Source organism: Parasteatoda tepidariorum, chromosome 7 (genome assembly GCF_982258835.1).
Source record: "Parasteatoda tepidariorum strain Cologne lab strain chromosome 7, Ptep-v5.0, whole genome shotgun sequence".
NCBI classification, from domain to species: domain Eukaryota; kingdom Metazoa; phylum Arthropoda; class Arachnida; order Araneae; family Theridiidae; genus Parasteatoda; species Parasteatoda tepidariorum.
The window spans coordinates 64,821,231-64,836,769 of record NC_141761.1 but is presented as its reverse complement, the minus strand read 5'-3'; the positions used below and the strand labels follow the sequence as shown (position 1 = coordinate 64,836,769).

The following is a 15,539-nucleotide window of genomic DNA, read 5'->3' as shown; positions in this document are numbered from 1 at the left end:
GCAATATAATCATTGAATAAGCTAACAATTTTTTAACAATTAGGATTTGATAAATTTCTGAAATACAGGGAATAACGTTGGAATGAATAAATTCCTTTAAGTGAATTACAATTTTCTCAAATTAAAAACGTTTTCACACAATTATGAAATCAGTTTCCCTAAATAAAATTTTAATGAAAAACTAAAAATGTCATTTAATTAATTTAATAACTATCAAAAATTATTTTTTTGCAAAATTTAAAATATTTGTATGCATAAAAATTAAAATATATCGTTCATGAATACAAAAATATATCATGATAATTTTTATCATGCAAATTTCAATTGTTTGGAAATATTAAATCAAAGCATATATTTACCTTGTCAATGCCCAAAACTCTATAGTTAGTTCCTAGTAATATGCCATTAGCAAGTTTCTCCGGTTGATTTCTGGACTGTAAAAAGGGTCATTATACCATTTTTATATACAAAATATCTGACTATCGAAGTAATCAAACTAAATTGTGGAAACAATTTAAGTATTAACTAAAAAAAGCAATTAGATAATTTTATTGCCTCTATAGATAGAGGAAGGAAAGAAACAGTATGTCTATTCTAAAAGCTGTAAAAATTTTATGTAGTTATTTTGGAATTTAGTTAAAAAAGTTATCAACAGATGGCACTGTGCGCTGTACAGAGTTCTTGAAGGGAATACATATGTCGTAGGATTATTATCTAACCTTTAATATTTTAGGACCAAAAACACACGTTGCTTAATAGAATAGTTTTAACCTTCTTCCGACAAACTTTTTTTCACATTTTAACACTATAAGTAATAACTGGTCTTCTATTGTTTGAAGCACCATCTGTTAGCAACTTTTATAACTAAGTTCCAAAATTTCTGTGCGAAATTTTTACAGCTTTCACAATAAGCATACCGTTTATTTCATTCTTTTATCACCTTTTCTTTACGAGATTTATGTATGTGCGGAGGTTACTTATCGCGCCGGAAGTAAACTACATCGAGATTTTCGAAGACCATCAATTCTGTGCGAAAAATTACTAATTTTTTAAAAACTATTTGCGAACTATATACTCATGCTCTGTGATCCGTTAATCACTTGAATGTTAATCTCGATAAATAATAAATAAATCCCATGAATACGAATCGCGTAGTTAAATTTGTAAATAGTGCTGCGCGAGCCAGAATTGCGATGCGTGATTCGTAAAAGGCTGGATTATGCTAGTGTAGTTGTGTGCAAAAACGAATCACGTAAGCGTAAAGAATTCGTAAATTATTTATGCATTGCAAAAATTGCTAATTTAAATGCTAATGCATGATGCGATATAACGTTGGAAATGTTATTACAATAGTTATTTTGTAATGTTACTCTCCACTACTTCTCTACTATTGTAATTACGATACAATTTTGCTATAGTAGCTCTGTACTACAGTTACATATATATGCTTATATGAGTCGCTCAGAAGCCAATGCGGTTAAGTCCAAAACACAAAAATTGAGAAAATTAATGCTTTTTGATGCATTAGTTTTCAAAATTCTTGGTTTAATAATTTAATTAGAAAAGTGTATAAAGTCTTTTTCGAGGTGTAAACTCTGCAAAAAAACAAGATATGTACAGGATGTCTAAATAAAAACGTAAGTATTTATTGAAATAATGAAAGCATCTTAAAAATTTTAGGACTTATACCTTTTGGCTGCTGAAAAAGATAAGAAATTTATGTAAAAAAATATTGATAAAAAGTGGACTTATTCACAATGGCTTCTGAAATTATTGTACAAAATATTCAGAAGCTATTAAAAAAAGGGCTGTCTAACCTAGAAAAAAGTAACCAACGAGTAAATCCTTTAATAACTAAGAAGATTATTTATTTCATCAAAATTTTCAAAAATCAGAAAATATCAAAAAATGGACTTAACCGCATTGGCTTCTGAGCGGCTCATATACAAAGTGCACTTAGTACCTTCGATTATCTATTGATATTACATTTTTAAAATATACCTGATGGTCAAATAATTGGTGTTTTAAAGAAATTTATTTTTAAAAAATGGAAACTAGAAATGACCCATAATCTGCAGCATTTGGATTTAAAACAATTTAATGCGAACCCGAAAAAATTGTGTTAACTCAATATTATGCTTGCTCAAAAAACAGAACAAAAAAAGTGGGATTATAATTAAATACCACAACAAATTTACATGAATTCATTATCATATCAGACATAAAGTATCCTTTTATCCAAGCAAACTTTAAATCTTAATTGTGTGATATTACAGTAAACTCACATTTTTTTCACTAGTAACAATTCATCACCAATTGCATTATTTCCAATAAAAAATTTTTGATTAAAAAAACAAAGTATATTTCATTAATGATTTTAATGAGGAATGAGTTTACTTTTATCTGCTGCTGTACAATGCTGGTGGTGACTGTAGTAGTTTTGAGAAGTCTCCCTAGTACTTTAAGACAGGATGTAGGATCTTGGCGAATGTTAAAATTTTCAATTATTCCACCCATCAAGTCAGCTAAACCATCCTGAGAGCAAGCATATTTAAGAGCTTCATAAGATCCATGCAATCTACAGTTAACAAATACATATTTTTTTAAGAAAAATTATATACAGACACTTGTTTTGCATCATTTGATGTCAGTTGTAAGCTTGCCTACATTTTGTGAACAGGGTAAGTTTAAAAAATACATCTCTTAAAATACTCGTTAACCAATTAGTGCTCCCTTTTTAAAGAGGATTCTTAAAATGCATCATAAGTTCACAAGAATTATTTTATTCAACTTAAATCTGAAATAGAGCGGGGATAGCCTGGACGGTAGGGCGCTGGGCCCATGTCCGAGAGATCGTGGGTTCGAACCCCGCCGGCCGAAGACTCCCTGTGTAATTGGTGACTGATGCACGTTAAAATTCGGTCGAGTCGCAAAGTCCTCCATGTTCCCATAACAAATCAATACCTCTGGGGGTACTGGATTGAAGATCGATCGTTCTCCGATTCAGGTGAAAATTACGATCTGTGGATGTATTCGACTGACTACTATTCGACCGACTACTATTCGACTGACTACTATTCGACCGACTACTATTCGACTGACTACTATTCGACCAATTTGTATTTTACTTTATAAAAATGCATTCTTTAAAATGATGCAAAAAATTTTATACCTATTCAAAATTGTTTTGACCATTCTTAAATAAAATAATAAATATTTTCCAAAAGTTATTTTTTGCATGAAATTATGTTTGGATAAACGAATTTTATAATTGTGTGCAAAAAAAATTTCAATTCGCTTACAAAGTTCTCGAGATATAGTGCTACACGTAATAAATAAAATTAACATTGGTCCAAACTTTGGAGTGCTCTCCTAACCAAACTATTGAGACCATATTTCCCATATTGCGGCTACCCCCTATATATTTGAGGTCAGAACACCGAATTCATTGAAAAAAAGGTATGCTTATTCAGAGAAAGTATGGCTTTGTGTCTGATTTCGTAGCTTAAAATATCGTCTGCGCTTATTAATTAACATATTGGAAGTCACCCCCTCGAGATAATAAAATTGAGCCCTAGAATGTAAAGATTAATCATTAGATCAAAAGTTATTCAGAGTGGTCCGTTTTTTCTTCTTCTTGTACACTATTTATAAATTTGTCAATTGTATTAAATAACTTTCTAACATTTTATTCCGATCCGCTTCGGCTTGTTAATCCTTGTTCAAATTCATAATTATATTCTCTCTGTGTTGCGTTTATGATTGATTAACAAATTAATTTTGTCTTAAGAAATACTGTATGCATGCATCCTAAACTAATGATTCTTGCTTTATATCGTATGTTAACAATAACTTTACCCACTCTTATGCATGTCACATCTTATAGTAATAATAACTTTTTGCGTTCCTGAATTTTTAAAAAAAATGGTGGCGAATACTTTACACCAAATAGTGTAAAAGAAAATTTTCGATGCAGTAAAATCCATAAGAGTTATGCATGGAGTTTAACTTTGCCACCATATATGGTGTTGAGATACTCTAAAAAATTTTACAGAGTTTAGGTAAGAAAAATCTAAGAATTTTCAAGAATAAAATAGTTTATCTTTCTTTTTTATTTAAAAATGAACATCCATTGTCATTTTAGGTAAATATTAAAATTTCTAATGAAAAAATTAGTTGACATGCAAAACTGATTTCTTTAGTTTTCTCATCACAAGACAGATCTTGAACATGACTGAGGGGGAGGCATCCTCAGGGGGAGCTTGAAGCCCACCCAGCTTCAAATATATAGGTACCAGCTTATCTGGTAAGTAAAGGCAGCCTGTGCCCAGTCATGCCGTTACCACAATCATACAGTTGGTCACGAAATTGTTTAGCTTTAACTTCCATAACACCCCTTCCCAGCAACGGGACATTGTGGGAATGCCTTACTTTATTGTAACATTATTGTATTCAAAGCAATAAACTATTTAAGACGAAAACATTTTCTCTTTCCATAACTATTGCAGAAATAGATCAAGTTCTAAACATAATAACACCTCATTTTCGTACGCCACTGATTAAGTGATAAGTTATTGTCTAGTAAAAAATTAATAGCGTTTTCCTAACCGGTGAGAAAATCTATTACAGTAAATACTCACTTAGCGTATGCTTTCTCAAGCAAAGCAGCCCAGAACTGGTTAGAGTGCTGTGAATGGACAAACACTAGTTTTCCGTTCACTGTCGGTAGCCTGTCATCCACAAGGACTTCTTGCCATTCTCCGCACCACCACAATCGAAATCGAAACACTCCCACATAGTCTGAGTCCAGAGAATTGTCTGTTTCTGAACTGAATATTTGATCAGCTGGAACCACTCTGTAAAACAATCCTTTCGTGGTGCTAAGGCATCCCAGCGCAGACACAAACCAATGGTCTCCTATTAAAAATTAACACTTAATAACAACACAAACTATTGAAATGTAGCATTAGAATATGAAATCTGTAGAATATGTGTTTTATTAGAATGTGAAATTTATGTCTAAAAGAGTCTCCTGGTAAAGATTAATTTAAGACTTAAAAACAACACAAACTGTTGAAATGTAGCATTAGAATATGAAATCTGCAGAATATGTGTTTTATTAGAATGTGAAATTTGTGTCTAAAAGATTCTCCTGGTAAAGATTAATTTAAGACTTAATAACAACACAAACTATTGAAATGTAGCATTAGAATATGAAATCTGTAGAATATGTGTTTTATTAGAATGTGAAATTTATGTCTAAAAGAGTCTCCTGGTAAAGATTAATTTAAGACTTAATAACAACATAAACTGTTGAAATGTAGCATTAGAATATGAAATCTGTAGAATATGTGTTTTATTAGAATGTGAAATTTATGTCTAAAAGAGTCTCCTGGTAAAGATTAATTTAAGACTTAATAACAACACAAACTATTGAAATGTAGCATTAGAATATGAAATCTGTAGAATATGTGTTTTATTAGAATGTGAAATTTATGTCTAAAAGAGTCTCCTGGTAAAGATTAATTTAAGACTTAATAACAACATAAACTGTTGAAATGTAGCATTAGAATATGTAAAATATGAAATATGTAGAATGCGTGTTACATTAGAATGTGAAATTTATGTCGAAAAGAGTCTCCAGGTAAAGATTAATTTTAGACTTAATAGCAGCACAAACTATTGAAATGCAGCATTAGAATATGTTACTGGAAAAGAGCAACTAAGATTAAATATTTGATTAATCCGTACTTGAGGTTAAGTTAATAAACTCGTTTGGCTAAACAATTTATTTAAATTTAAAATTACACAATTTTTCAGGAAGAGTTAAATCAGCGTTTCTGTAAAATAAATAAATGATTCTACAATCTGTGAGAAGTAGAGAAATAAAATGTCACATTCAATTTATTTTGTTACAAGGTATTTGTGCACGCAAACTTCACCGTGATTTTAATTTTTTTAAGAAGACACTTTGAGTATTTTTTTCTAAGGAACTCAACAATTAAAATCTGGAATAAAGAATTGTATGATAGTACATTATGTGGTTCGCATTTGAAACCTCCAGTTTGACTTATATTTATATTTAGTCTAAAATTGTGACCATGAATGTTAGTTATTATAGAGAATGGTGGCTTTATCATTAATAATAGGATGCATAGTCGTGTGAAATTGGAATTTATTGACATTAGAGCATTACATTTAACATCAATTTAAACTTAAAAATCATATATGTTTTATTTGCAAGCTATCAATTACCATTGCCTATTTAATTTGCATCACTTTATTTTTAGAGTAATAATTGTAACTTTTGAAGAACAATTATTCTTTAACAGAGTTCTCACTCAATTTCAGGAAAAAATTCCCTTACTTTTCCAGGTAGTATATCTTGTAAACTGCAATTGAAATTCATGCCATATTTTATCTATACCATGCAGTTTTTATCAGAAAACTTTAATTTTTCGATTGAAATGCCAAATATTAGATTTTGTGAATAAAATCATACAATGGAAAGAGAATGGAAGCAAAAAAGTGGAATTTAGTAAAATACTTGTAATAGATGTTAGAATTATTAAACTTAAATCTCAATAACTGATTACTGTTACTGATAATTCTAAGACCGGTTATTTTCCAGGTATAATATAGGAATTTCCCAGGTTTTTCTTGTAAAAAAAATTGCCACTTTTCCTGACTATTCTCTGTTCCTTAGAGTTAAAATTTCCTGATAATTCCAGGTTTTCCCCGTTCTTCCTGACCCGTGGGAGCCCTGTTTAATTTAATATAACATTTTTTAAAAATGTAAACAATGATATTATATGACAGACACAAGCCATTTCGAAAAGCAATGTTAAAATGATTAGTATATTTTTTATCTATAAACAAACGCTATTTGACACGAAAAATCTTGAAAAGGGGCATATTAAAATAGAAAAAAAATAGACAAACCATTGTACTAATTAGTAAAATAAATAACTTAATATTATTTATAGTAAGGAAAAAGAGAAAAAGAAATTACCAAGTTTTCCAGGAGTTATGTCATACTGTAGTGTACCATCTTGTATGAATACAGGATCCAAACACAGTTCCTAAAAAAGAAATTAATGTATTACTTTTTTGTAAACTTAAATGTTTATTTCAGCATGTATATCAAAATATGTGTTACTTTCTCCTAAATTTCTTCTGATTGTAACTATGTGCAGGTATAATAATCTTCTCTATTCAGAAATGTAGTAATTTTTAAAAAGTGACACTGAAACGGATTTGTAAAACGGAAAACAGAAGAACTCTCCAACAAAATAAACTACGAAACGAAATCGCACTAACGTTGCTCACAATAATTGAATTACAAGGCAAGACTATTTCGATACTTCATCCTACAAGATGATTCATAAAGAAATATACAGTTTCGATGCCCTATAAATCAAGAACAATATAAAATATTATATGTTACCTGCAGCAGAATTCTATGAAGATCCTTTTAAGTATTGTTAAAGATAGTCACAAATGGAACATTTGTGACCCCTTAATTATACGACACTCATCGAATCCTTAATCACTTTCTGCCCAAACGTGTTTGAAAAGGACGATTTTGCTGATTTTTCTCATTTCAGAAATTGTTTTTGTCAAAAAAGTTGCATTTTAAAATATTCTAACGACTATTACTGACTTAACACAACATTTAAATGTCACCAAACCAATTTTTTCAAATGACTAATTTTTGTAACACTTTATTTGACTATGTTTAATGTATTTAATACCATAAATGACCAAATAAAAAAAAAGAATTAGTGTTTAGTATAGAAAGGTTTAATCTGCATGCCTGAAATTCATATTTTCAAAGCTCTTTGACACATTGAAATTAACACATCACACCATTTTTCATACTTAATATCTCAATTATAAGAATTGGAACAAGAGCTCAGAATAGGTATCTATGAAAATGAAGTTCTAATTTATTCCAGATTTGTCTATCAATAAACTTGTTAACCGCTGCCTTTTACTTCATCTCTTCTGTAATCTACATACAGTTTATTTATTTGCACACAAAAAAATTAGTTTCGTTTAGCATTCAATGAGATTTTAGAACATTAAATAGGTAAAAAAAAATAATATTTACATTAATTCGATACTAACAATAACTCTCTCCATTATGTTTCTCTGTCCTGAATAAATATATAATAGAGTATTCCTACTTAAGAAAACTGTTCATTAGAAATCAATGCAAGTAGGTCTTCGAAGTATGCCCAGAAGGTACTGGAAATCAGCATTTTACGAACAGTGAGAATGATGGATCGTTTTGTCTGGGTCAAACCCGCAAGACTATTTGAATAGAATGACTCATAACATTATTTAAAAAAGGATGTTGTAAAGATTTTACAGAGGTGTAGTTTAAAATTCTTGAACAATGAACAATTACTTACTATAAGGAAAGGATAGATATTCCTAACATATTCCTTTAAAATGAAATTTCAACTTAATTTATAATATATATATATATATATATATATATATATATATATATATATATATATATATATATATATATATATATATATATATATATATATATATATATATATATATATATTAAATATAAATAAATCATTTAATGAGTAATTATGTAATTATTAATTTAATGGAAAGTCTGTATTTTTCTCTGCTAGCTAAAAATTTATGAACACGTACATTGTATAGTCATAAATTTTTTTTTAATATTACAGAAACTGCATTGTTGTGAAACACTTATCTTTTTCATTTTTATTAGACGAAGAAAAAACTGAGGAAGATGTTATCTAAAAGAAATATTTAATCACCAAGTTAGGATTCGATAAGATTGAAAATCAGCTCAGAACATCTCTAAGATTTTAAAAACAATTTGAATAATATTTTTTTTGAAGTTTATTTAAGTAATGTACTCAAAATAAATAATTTCATTGAATTAAGAGAAGCAAAACTGAAAAATAATGCACCTTATCTACTTTTTTATAGATTCTATCATAACGAGATACGTGCTAATAAAAAAACGTACTGTGATAAATGTTTATAATTAAAAACTTCATTTCAAAGATAACTAAATAATTAAATAGTTACTAAATGATTAAAATATTTCAACTAAACCAAAAATTAGCCTTTTTAAATTACAACAAGCTAACAGGAAGTAGATTTCAAGCACTAATAACGAAATACAAGAAAAAAAGGCTAAGTGCAATTCAATAAAAAAGATTTATTTATTTCAATCACTAAGATAATCCTATCGCAAATGATCAAAAAAAATTCTTTTGAACATGAAGATTATGAATGATATCATTAATTCGTCGCAAAATGCTTGAAGAGGACGCCATACAACGGGAGAAATGTTTCGTCTCATATACTCTTTCAACTCCATTACTAATTTTAAAAATAAATGTGAATTTAGGCAAACTTAGGGAAAGCCACGAAGTTTTAATTGCTGAAAAAAATTTCAAAATATCAAAATATGAACAAGTTATGGAAGATAACTTCTCCATTGCATAATCCCAAGTTATCTTCTCATAATTTTTTTTCATATGGATATCTCAAAAATTTCTTTTCAGAGTGTGAAACTCCATGGCTTACTTTAGGTTTGTCTGAACTCAATTTTTCTAAACTTCTTTTTTTATTTTTTATTTAAACGACTTAAAACTCCTCATGCACCACAAAGTATAGCACGAGGCTTGCAGTTGTAAATAGAAAACAAAAAGAAGAAAAATTTACAAATTTACATTAAAAACAAAACTTCGCAAGGCCGCAAGACTTTCAATACTTTTGACCAGTTTCGATAAGACAGGTGGCCAACAAATAGAAAGACGTCTCAAATCAGTCCTTAAATTCATTCGGGCACTCGCATACAGACTACAATAAAGAAGAATATGTTCAGCATCTTTACTTTACTTACATCTTTTCTATACTTTAAATTTTAAATTAGTTATGGATATCAAGGAGAATTTGTGACTGAAAATGTCTCAAGTGGCATTACGTTCTCATTGAAACGGGTAACCAGATTCATGCCACAATATACTGATAAACAAAAATAAATTAACTCCCTATATACATTTAACCATTTTTTTTATTCGAGATCAAGTATTTAAATAACTTTCTTACAGAAACATTAAAATATTTTTATATTAATATTATTGTCATATGGGTATTTTGTATTCTCATCAGCAATAAATTAATTTATGTGTGCTCAGAAATTTTTATTAATTCCATTCTTCTCACATTATATTATCAGACTTCTCACCTCGCTGATTTCCAACTCATTTTCAAAAGTTTAAAATTTAAAAAATTGAAACAATGGATTTTGTGTTTGCAACTAATAACATGGTTGTGTAATAGTTCATTTACGTCGCCCTAGAGCTGCACAATGGGCTATTGGCGACGGTCTGAGAAACATCCCTGAGGCTGATTCGAAGACATACCATCACAATTTTAATCCTCTGAGAAGGGGATGGCACCCCCACTTTGGTAGCCCAACGACATGTACGTGAAGTCGAGCACTTTAAGGTAGAACAGTTTAACGAGGACTAATACCGCACACCCTCGATCCTTTCGCAGGCTGATCGCAGCCAGTGATGCGTGACTTCGGTGATCTGCTAGGAACCGTTTCTTAACGATCAGTCCACTGCTGGAGTAACATGGTTGTGTGTAACCATGCGGTTGTGCATGGCATGTTAACATTACAGCTTTAAAGCTTTGGTTTATTATCAAGCTGAATCAATTTTCTTTTCAGATTTAATTGGATACCTGCAAGCGACGTCACGCGTTTTTGTCGAACCTGATTGGCTGACCCACGCGTCATGTCACTTGCATTCAACCAATTCATAAAAAACTTACAAAATGAAAAATAAATGAAATATATAAAGATAGACTTCCCACATTTAATGCAAGAAATATCTTATTTAAGTTTATATCACTAGCAGTGAATTAATATACTCGTATAATCAGTAAAAAATTTTATACCACTCATAAAATTAAGGATCAATAATCATCATCTTGGTTTAGATATTAATTACATTGAATAAAAATGTAGTTGTAATCAAAAACATAAATTGCAAAAACAGATATTTTCAGTAAATTCCAAATTCTCTTGAGGGTTGTTTATGAAAAAAGTTTTGTGCATCCGTTTTTTCGAAAAGATATTGATTCCAAATGAATTGACAAAGATCCAATAGACAATTGTTATTGCGAATTCCGGCGGACAGAAATGATAGCGAAGATAAACATCTACAAAACTTGCGCTGAATTTTTCCTCATAACACGGATGCTCAAATTTGAACATCAGAACCACGATAAATAACTTCATTTTGGGAAGAGTGAGAGGATAAAATATTACGTTTTTGCTAATAAAGTTTAATATTTTTATAAAAAAATATGTGTTGTTGGAATTTAAAATATAATAACTTTAGTATTTTAATCACAATTGCATACCTGCCAACTCTTCCGGATTTTCCAGAAGATTTTGTTTTCATATTTAAAGTGGTAGTAAATATATACTATTTTTTCTTTTATAAACTTAATTTTTAAATGATTTTGATCACCACTAGTCTTACAAAAATGAAGCACATATATTAATATGTGTTACTATCATGGTTGTCAACTTAAGTTTTTTCAAATGCAACGTATTTGTTTGCTTAAAATTGAAGTTTTAATTCCATTTTAATACCACTGGGAAAAATGATAATGGAAGGGATTAAAAGTTGGCAGGTATGCAATTGGTATTTTAATCACATTTTCTAAGAGCAATATAAAACAAAACAAAGTACTTCTCATTGATTTTAAAAGGTTCAGGTATTAGTCATTAATGACCCCTTTTAAGAGGTGAATTACGATAACTGTTATTGTTTATGTGTATTCTCACTTAGCTAGAGCAAAAATTTGAATTTCAACAAATAAGTACACAAACACATAACTACAATCAATAATCCTATAAACAATCAATATACACTGTGCAGTTAAGCTGTGTAATTTTTCTTGATTCCTTTGCATTTTTTTATTCTTGCGTTCAATGATTACCACATTAATTGTAGCCATTAAACGCAGATTAGCACATTTTTATTTAATAATAAACTAACTAAAATTAATCTATAAATTATTGTTTTAGACTTTTAATTTAAATTATGATTAGACATAAATAATATTTGTCGCACATATTCATCTGCTTATATAAGTGCCATTAAATAATTATTTTAATACCAGTAAGTTTATTTAATGTTTTATTTTTAAATTTAATTGGTGAAAGACTTCATTTTTACAACCTCAAAAAGGAACATTTTCTAGAGGACAGAGTGGAATTTATTTGAAAATATAGTATAATGTATAATATTTATGAATAGCAAAACAATTTGTAAATTTTTTTAATTTTTAACATTTGTAAACATAGCAAAATACCAGTGACCTTACTTTTTGAGTAGCAAAATAACCAGTTTGCAAAAATTTTATCATTTGAAAATGTAATATAATAAAGAAAATATTTATGAAATGCAAAACGATTTGTTTGCAAACATTGTAAATTTTTAACATTTGAAAACACAGTATAATACCAGGAAACGTTTTTGAATTGCAAAATAATCTGTTTGTAAAAATTATAAAAACATTATACACATTATAACATTATTCATTTGAAAACGTAGAATAATAAAAGGAAATATTTATGAAATGCAAAACAGTTAATTTCTAAAAATTGGAAATTTTTAGCATTTGAAAATGTGGAAAAATACCTAGAAAAATTTTTGAGTTGCGAAATTATCTGTTTTTGAAAAATATGAAAATGTATCATTTGAAAATTTAGTATAATTCAAGAAAATATTTTTGAGTTGCAAAATTATTATTATTTTCTTTTTTTTTAAAAATGTAAATTTTCATTATTTGAAAATATAGTATAATGTAAGGAGTTATTGAGTTTCAAAACAATTTGCTTGTAAATATTATAAATAGCATTATACTAATTTTTTTTTAAAGTTGAAGAAATTAAAAAAAAACTTTGCACTTTTAATGTTATCATTAAAAGAAAAATTTTTCTCGCGGATTGTGAAAATTTGAGTGCAACATCTGATGCGCGGCAGCGATGAGTTCAAAAAAAAAGTTACTTTTGGTCTAACTTATAATTTTGAGTGTTAGATGCTATAATAAAAAAGAAGAGTGTTGGGTGATGTAAATATCTAAAATATAATTTGCAGATCAGAAATTATATACAAAATTATATAAGAAATTATTAAAAATCTACCGTGCTTTAAAAAATTACCGGTGAAAGAATATTAAGTATGGAAAATAAGTATTTTTATTTGCAAACAAAACAAATATTTAAAGCTTGTAGAAAGGTTTACAAAAGATTAACTCAGAGAAAAATCCCAACCAGTATTATAAAGGTTTTGATCATAGATGCGTATCGAAAATTAGATGAATTTTTAGAAGATTGAGTAATTGATTAGTTCTGAATAAACATAATTTATAAATATCATTTAAGTGAAAACGCGATTAGAGTTACCGATGTGCTTCCTTCGATATAATTTTGTATTGATACTTCTAATTCCTGGAAAAGCAAAGCTTTTGGGAATTTTTCTCTAAAAATTTTATTTTCAAACTAAATGCATAATTTGTGACAGTTATCTTCATTCACGATATTTACGTTATAAAATTTGATAACATTTCTTTCAACTGTATTTGAGAAAAAAAAAGAATGCCAAATAACAATGTCTTTCTTAGCTAATTATAGTAATTTCTGGAGAAGAAGGTCAATTCTAAGGAAGAATGAGGTAAGAAGGTCGGACGCTTAACAAATATTAAAGGAGATGAGATGAAGGAATGGAAATGCTTTCATCAAAGCAATTCCAAAGGTCAAAGTGTTCTAAGGTCACATCTCTCAGGTTACGCCTCTGGAGAAGCCTCCCACCCTGAAGGTAAGGCAATGACAAAGATTAACCTTTTATTCACTGTGGGACTCTAGAAAAAAACCGCGAATAAAAGAATGACATTACCATAGAACAGAACTTTTGAATCTATATTTCGAGTCATTTATGCGATAAGTAAATAAAAGTGCGTCCTCTGTATTGTAGTTTTCGAGCTAATTGAAATACGACGTAGGCTTTTTTATAACATTGTAACAAAGCTTATTAGTATACATCTCCTCAAATAGGAAAATATAAACTTCTCAATTTAAAAAGAAATTTTTCTTTTTCTTTTTTAAAAAAAAGAAGAAACATCGAGGATTTTGCTTAAATTGGGCAACATTTCTAACTACAGCTCAAATAAATTTTTAATAGTCTGCTTTGAGCTTTATTTTGCTAAATTAGGCTCTCAGTTACAGTTACAGTATCACCGCCAATGCAATTATCTTATCTATGCTCGTTCTAAAATAGAGTAAGAGTCAAGGTTTCCCCACTCACACACACTGTACTTTACCATTTCGCGTTTCCATAGTTTCGTAAATCTTACCTTTTCTAACTTGATACTGAAACGTACTGCCCTAGAAAAAGGGGGAAAAGTAAGAATCCTGGTAACCTTGGTAACGGAGAGAGGGAAAGTATGGAGTGTTGGGAAAGCGCGTGATCTTGAGACGCCTATTCTATATACAAAGCGTATAGATATATTATGATTTCTACTATTTTAATGCTGCTTGAAAAGCTTAACGCTGTCCTGCGACCATGTCAAATCTTCAGCAATTGTCCGATTAGATCCCCATTTCATTATTAGGTATTTTTGAATAGTCTTGAAACACTTACAAAATATTAAAGAAAGGAAAAGTATAAAAGAATTTTTTTTTACCGAAATTAAGTTCTTGAAAACTATATCATCAAATTAATATTAAGTAAAAGATACAGAAATTAAACTAAATATTAAAATCAACGATTTTATTTTATAACCGTCGTTGAGCAGCAGGCTCGATAATTTGGATTTACGACTACTAATGTTCAACTCCGTAGCCTTGTAATTTTAAACTCAAACCAGAAGACAAAACAACTCCTGGATCTGGTATTAGGTGAAATTTGCCTCCGTAGAGGACTGTTTGATAGAACTAACCAGCATTTGCGTTACATAGAGAGGAGAAAAACGAAAAGCTCCCATGGTTAGCCAGACGTCAATGGGACTCTAACCCATGATCCGTCTGCCACTGAGGATATTTTTACGACAGCACTGTGGTCGGTGCAAGCTGGGTGCGGAATTCGTATCGACCAGCCATCACTGGGATTCGGACCCGGTTCGCCTCATTGGAAGGCGAACGCCATATCCCTTGAGCAACAACAGCTCAATCTGAACTATTTGCATATTTCAATTTCAAAACACTTGAATATCAAATATTCATCATTAGATATAAACATGTACAAGACGGTAGTGTAAGGTCATTGCATGTTTGACTGCGAGTCTGCCAACCCATAGGGTCGCCTTTGGGCCGGAGCACTTAGGGCCATCATTTCAGTGCTTCTAACCACCATTGTTGAAAAAATGAGTATTAATTAAGTTCAGTTTGCATAAGATTATTGGTTTGTCAAGATTATTGAAGGCTCGGCAAGTGGTTAATGATCATAATA

At 29.5% G+C, this 15,539-nt stretch overlaps 1 protein-coding gene across 3 annotated transcripts in view; it reads right to left on the bottom strand.

The window, feature by feature from the left end:
• The window catches only part of CalpC (calpain C), a 77,389-nt gene that overhangs the window by 32,209 nt on the left and 29,641 nt on the right, over window positions 1–15,539 (bottom strand). For all 3 annotated transcript variants that reach the window (XM_016068654.3, XM_016068653.3, XM_021147026.4), the window contains exons 3-6: window positions 7,013–7,082; window positions 4,641–4,917; window positions 2,398–2,578; window positions 360–434 (exon numbers count right to left, since the gene is read on the bottom strand). In XM_016068654.3, the coding sequence (XP_015924140.1) occupies window positions 360–434; window positions 2,398–2,578; window positions 4,641–4,917; window positions 7,013–7,082 (603 nt within the window). The remainder of the gene's footprint in view (window positions 1–359; window positions 435–2,397; window positions 2,579–4,640; window positions 4,918–7,012; window positions 7,083–15,539) is intronic.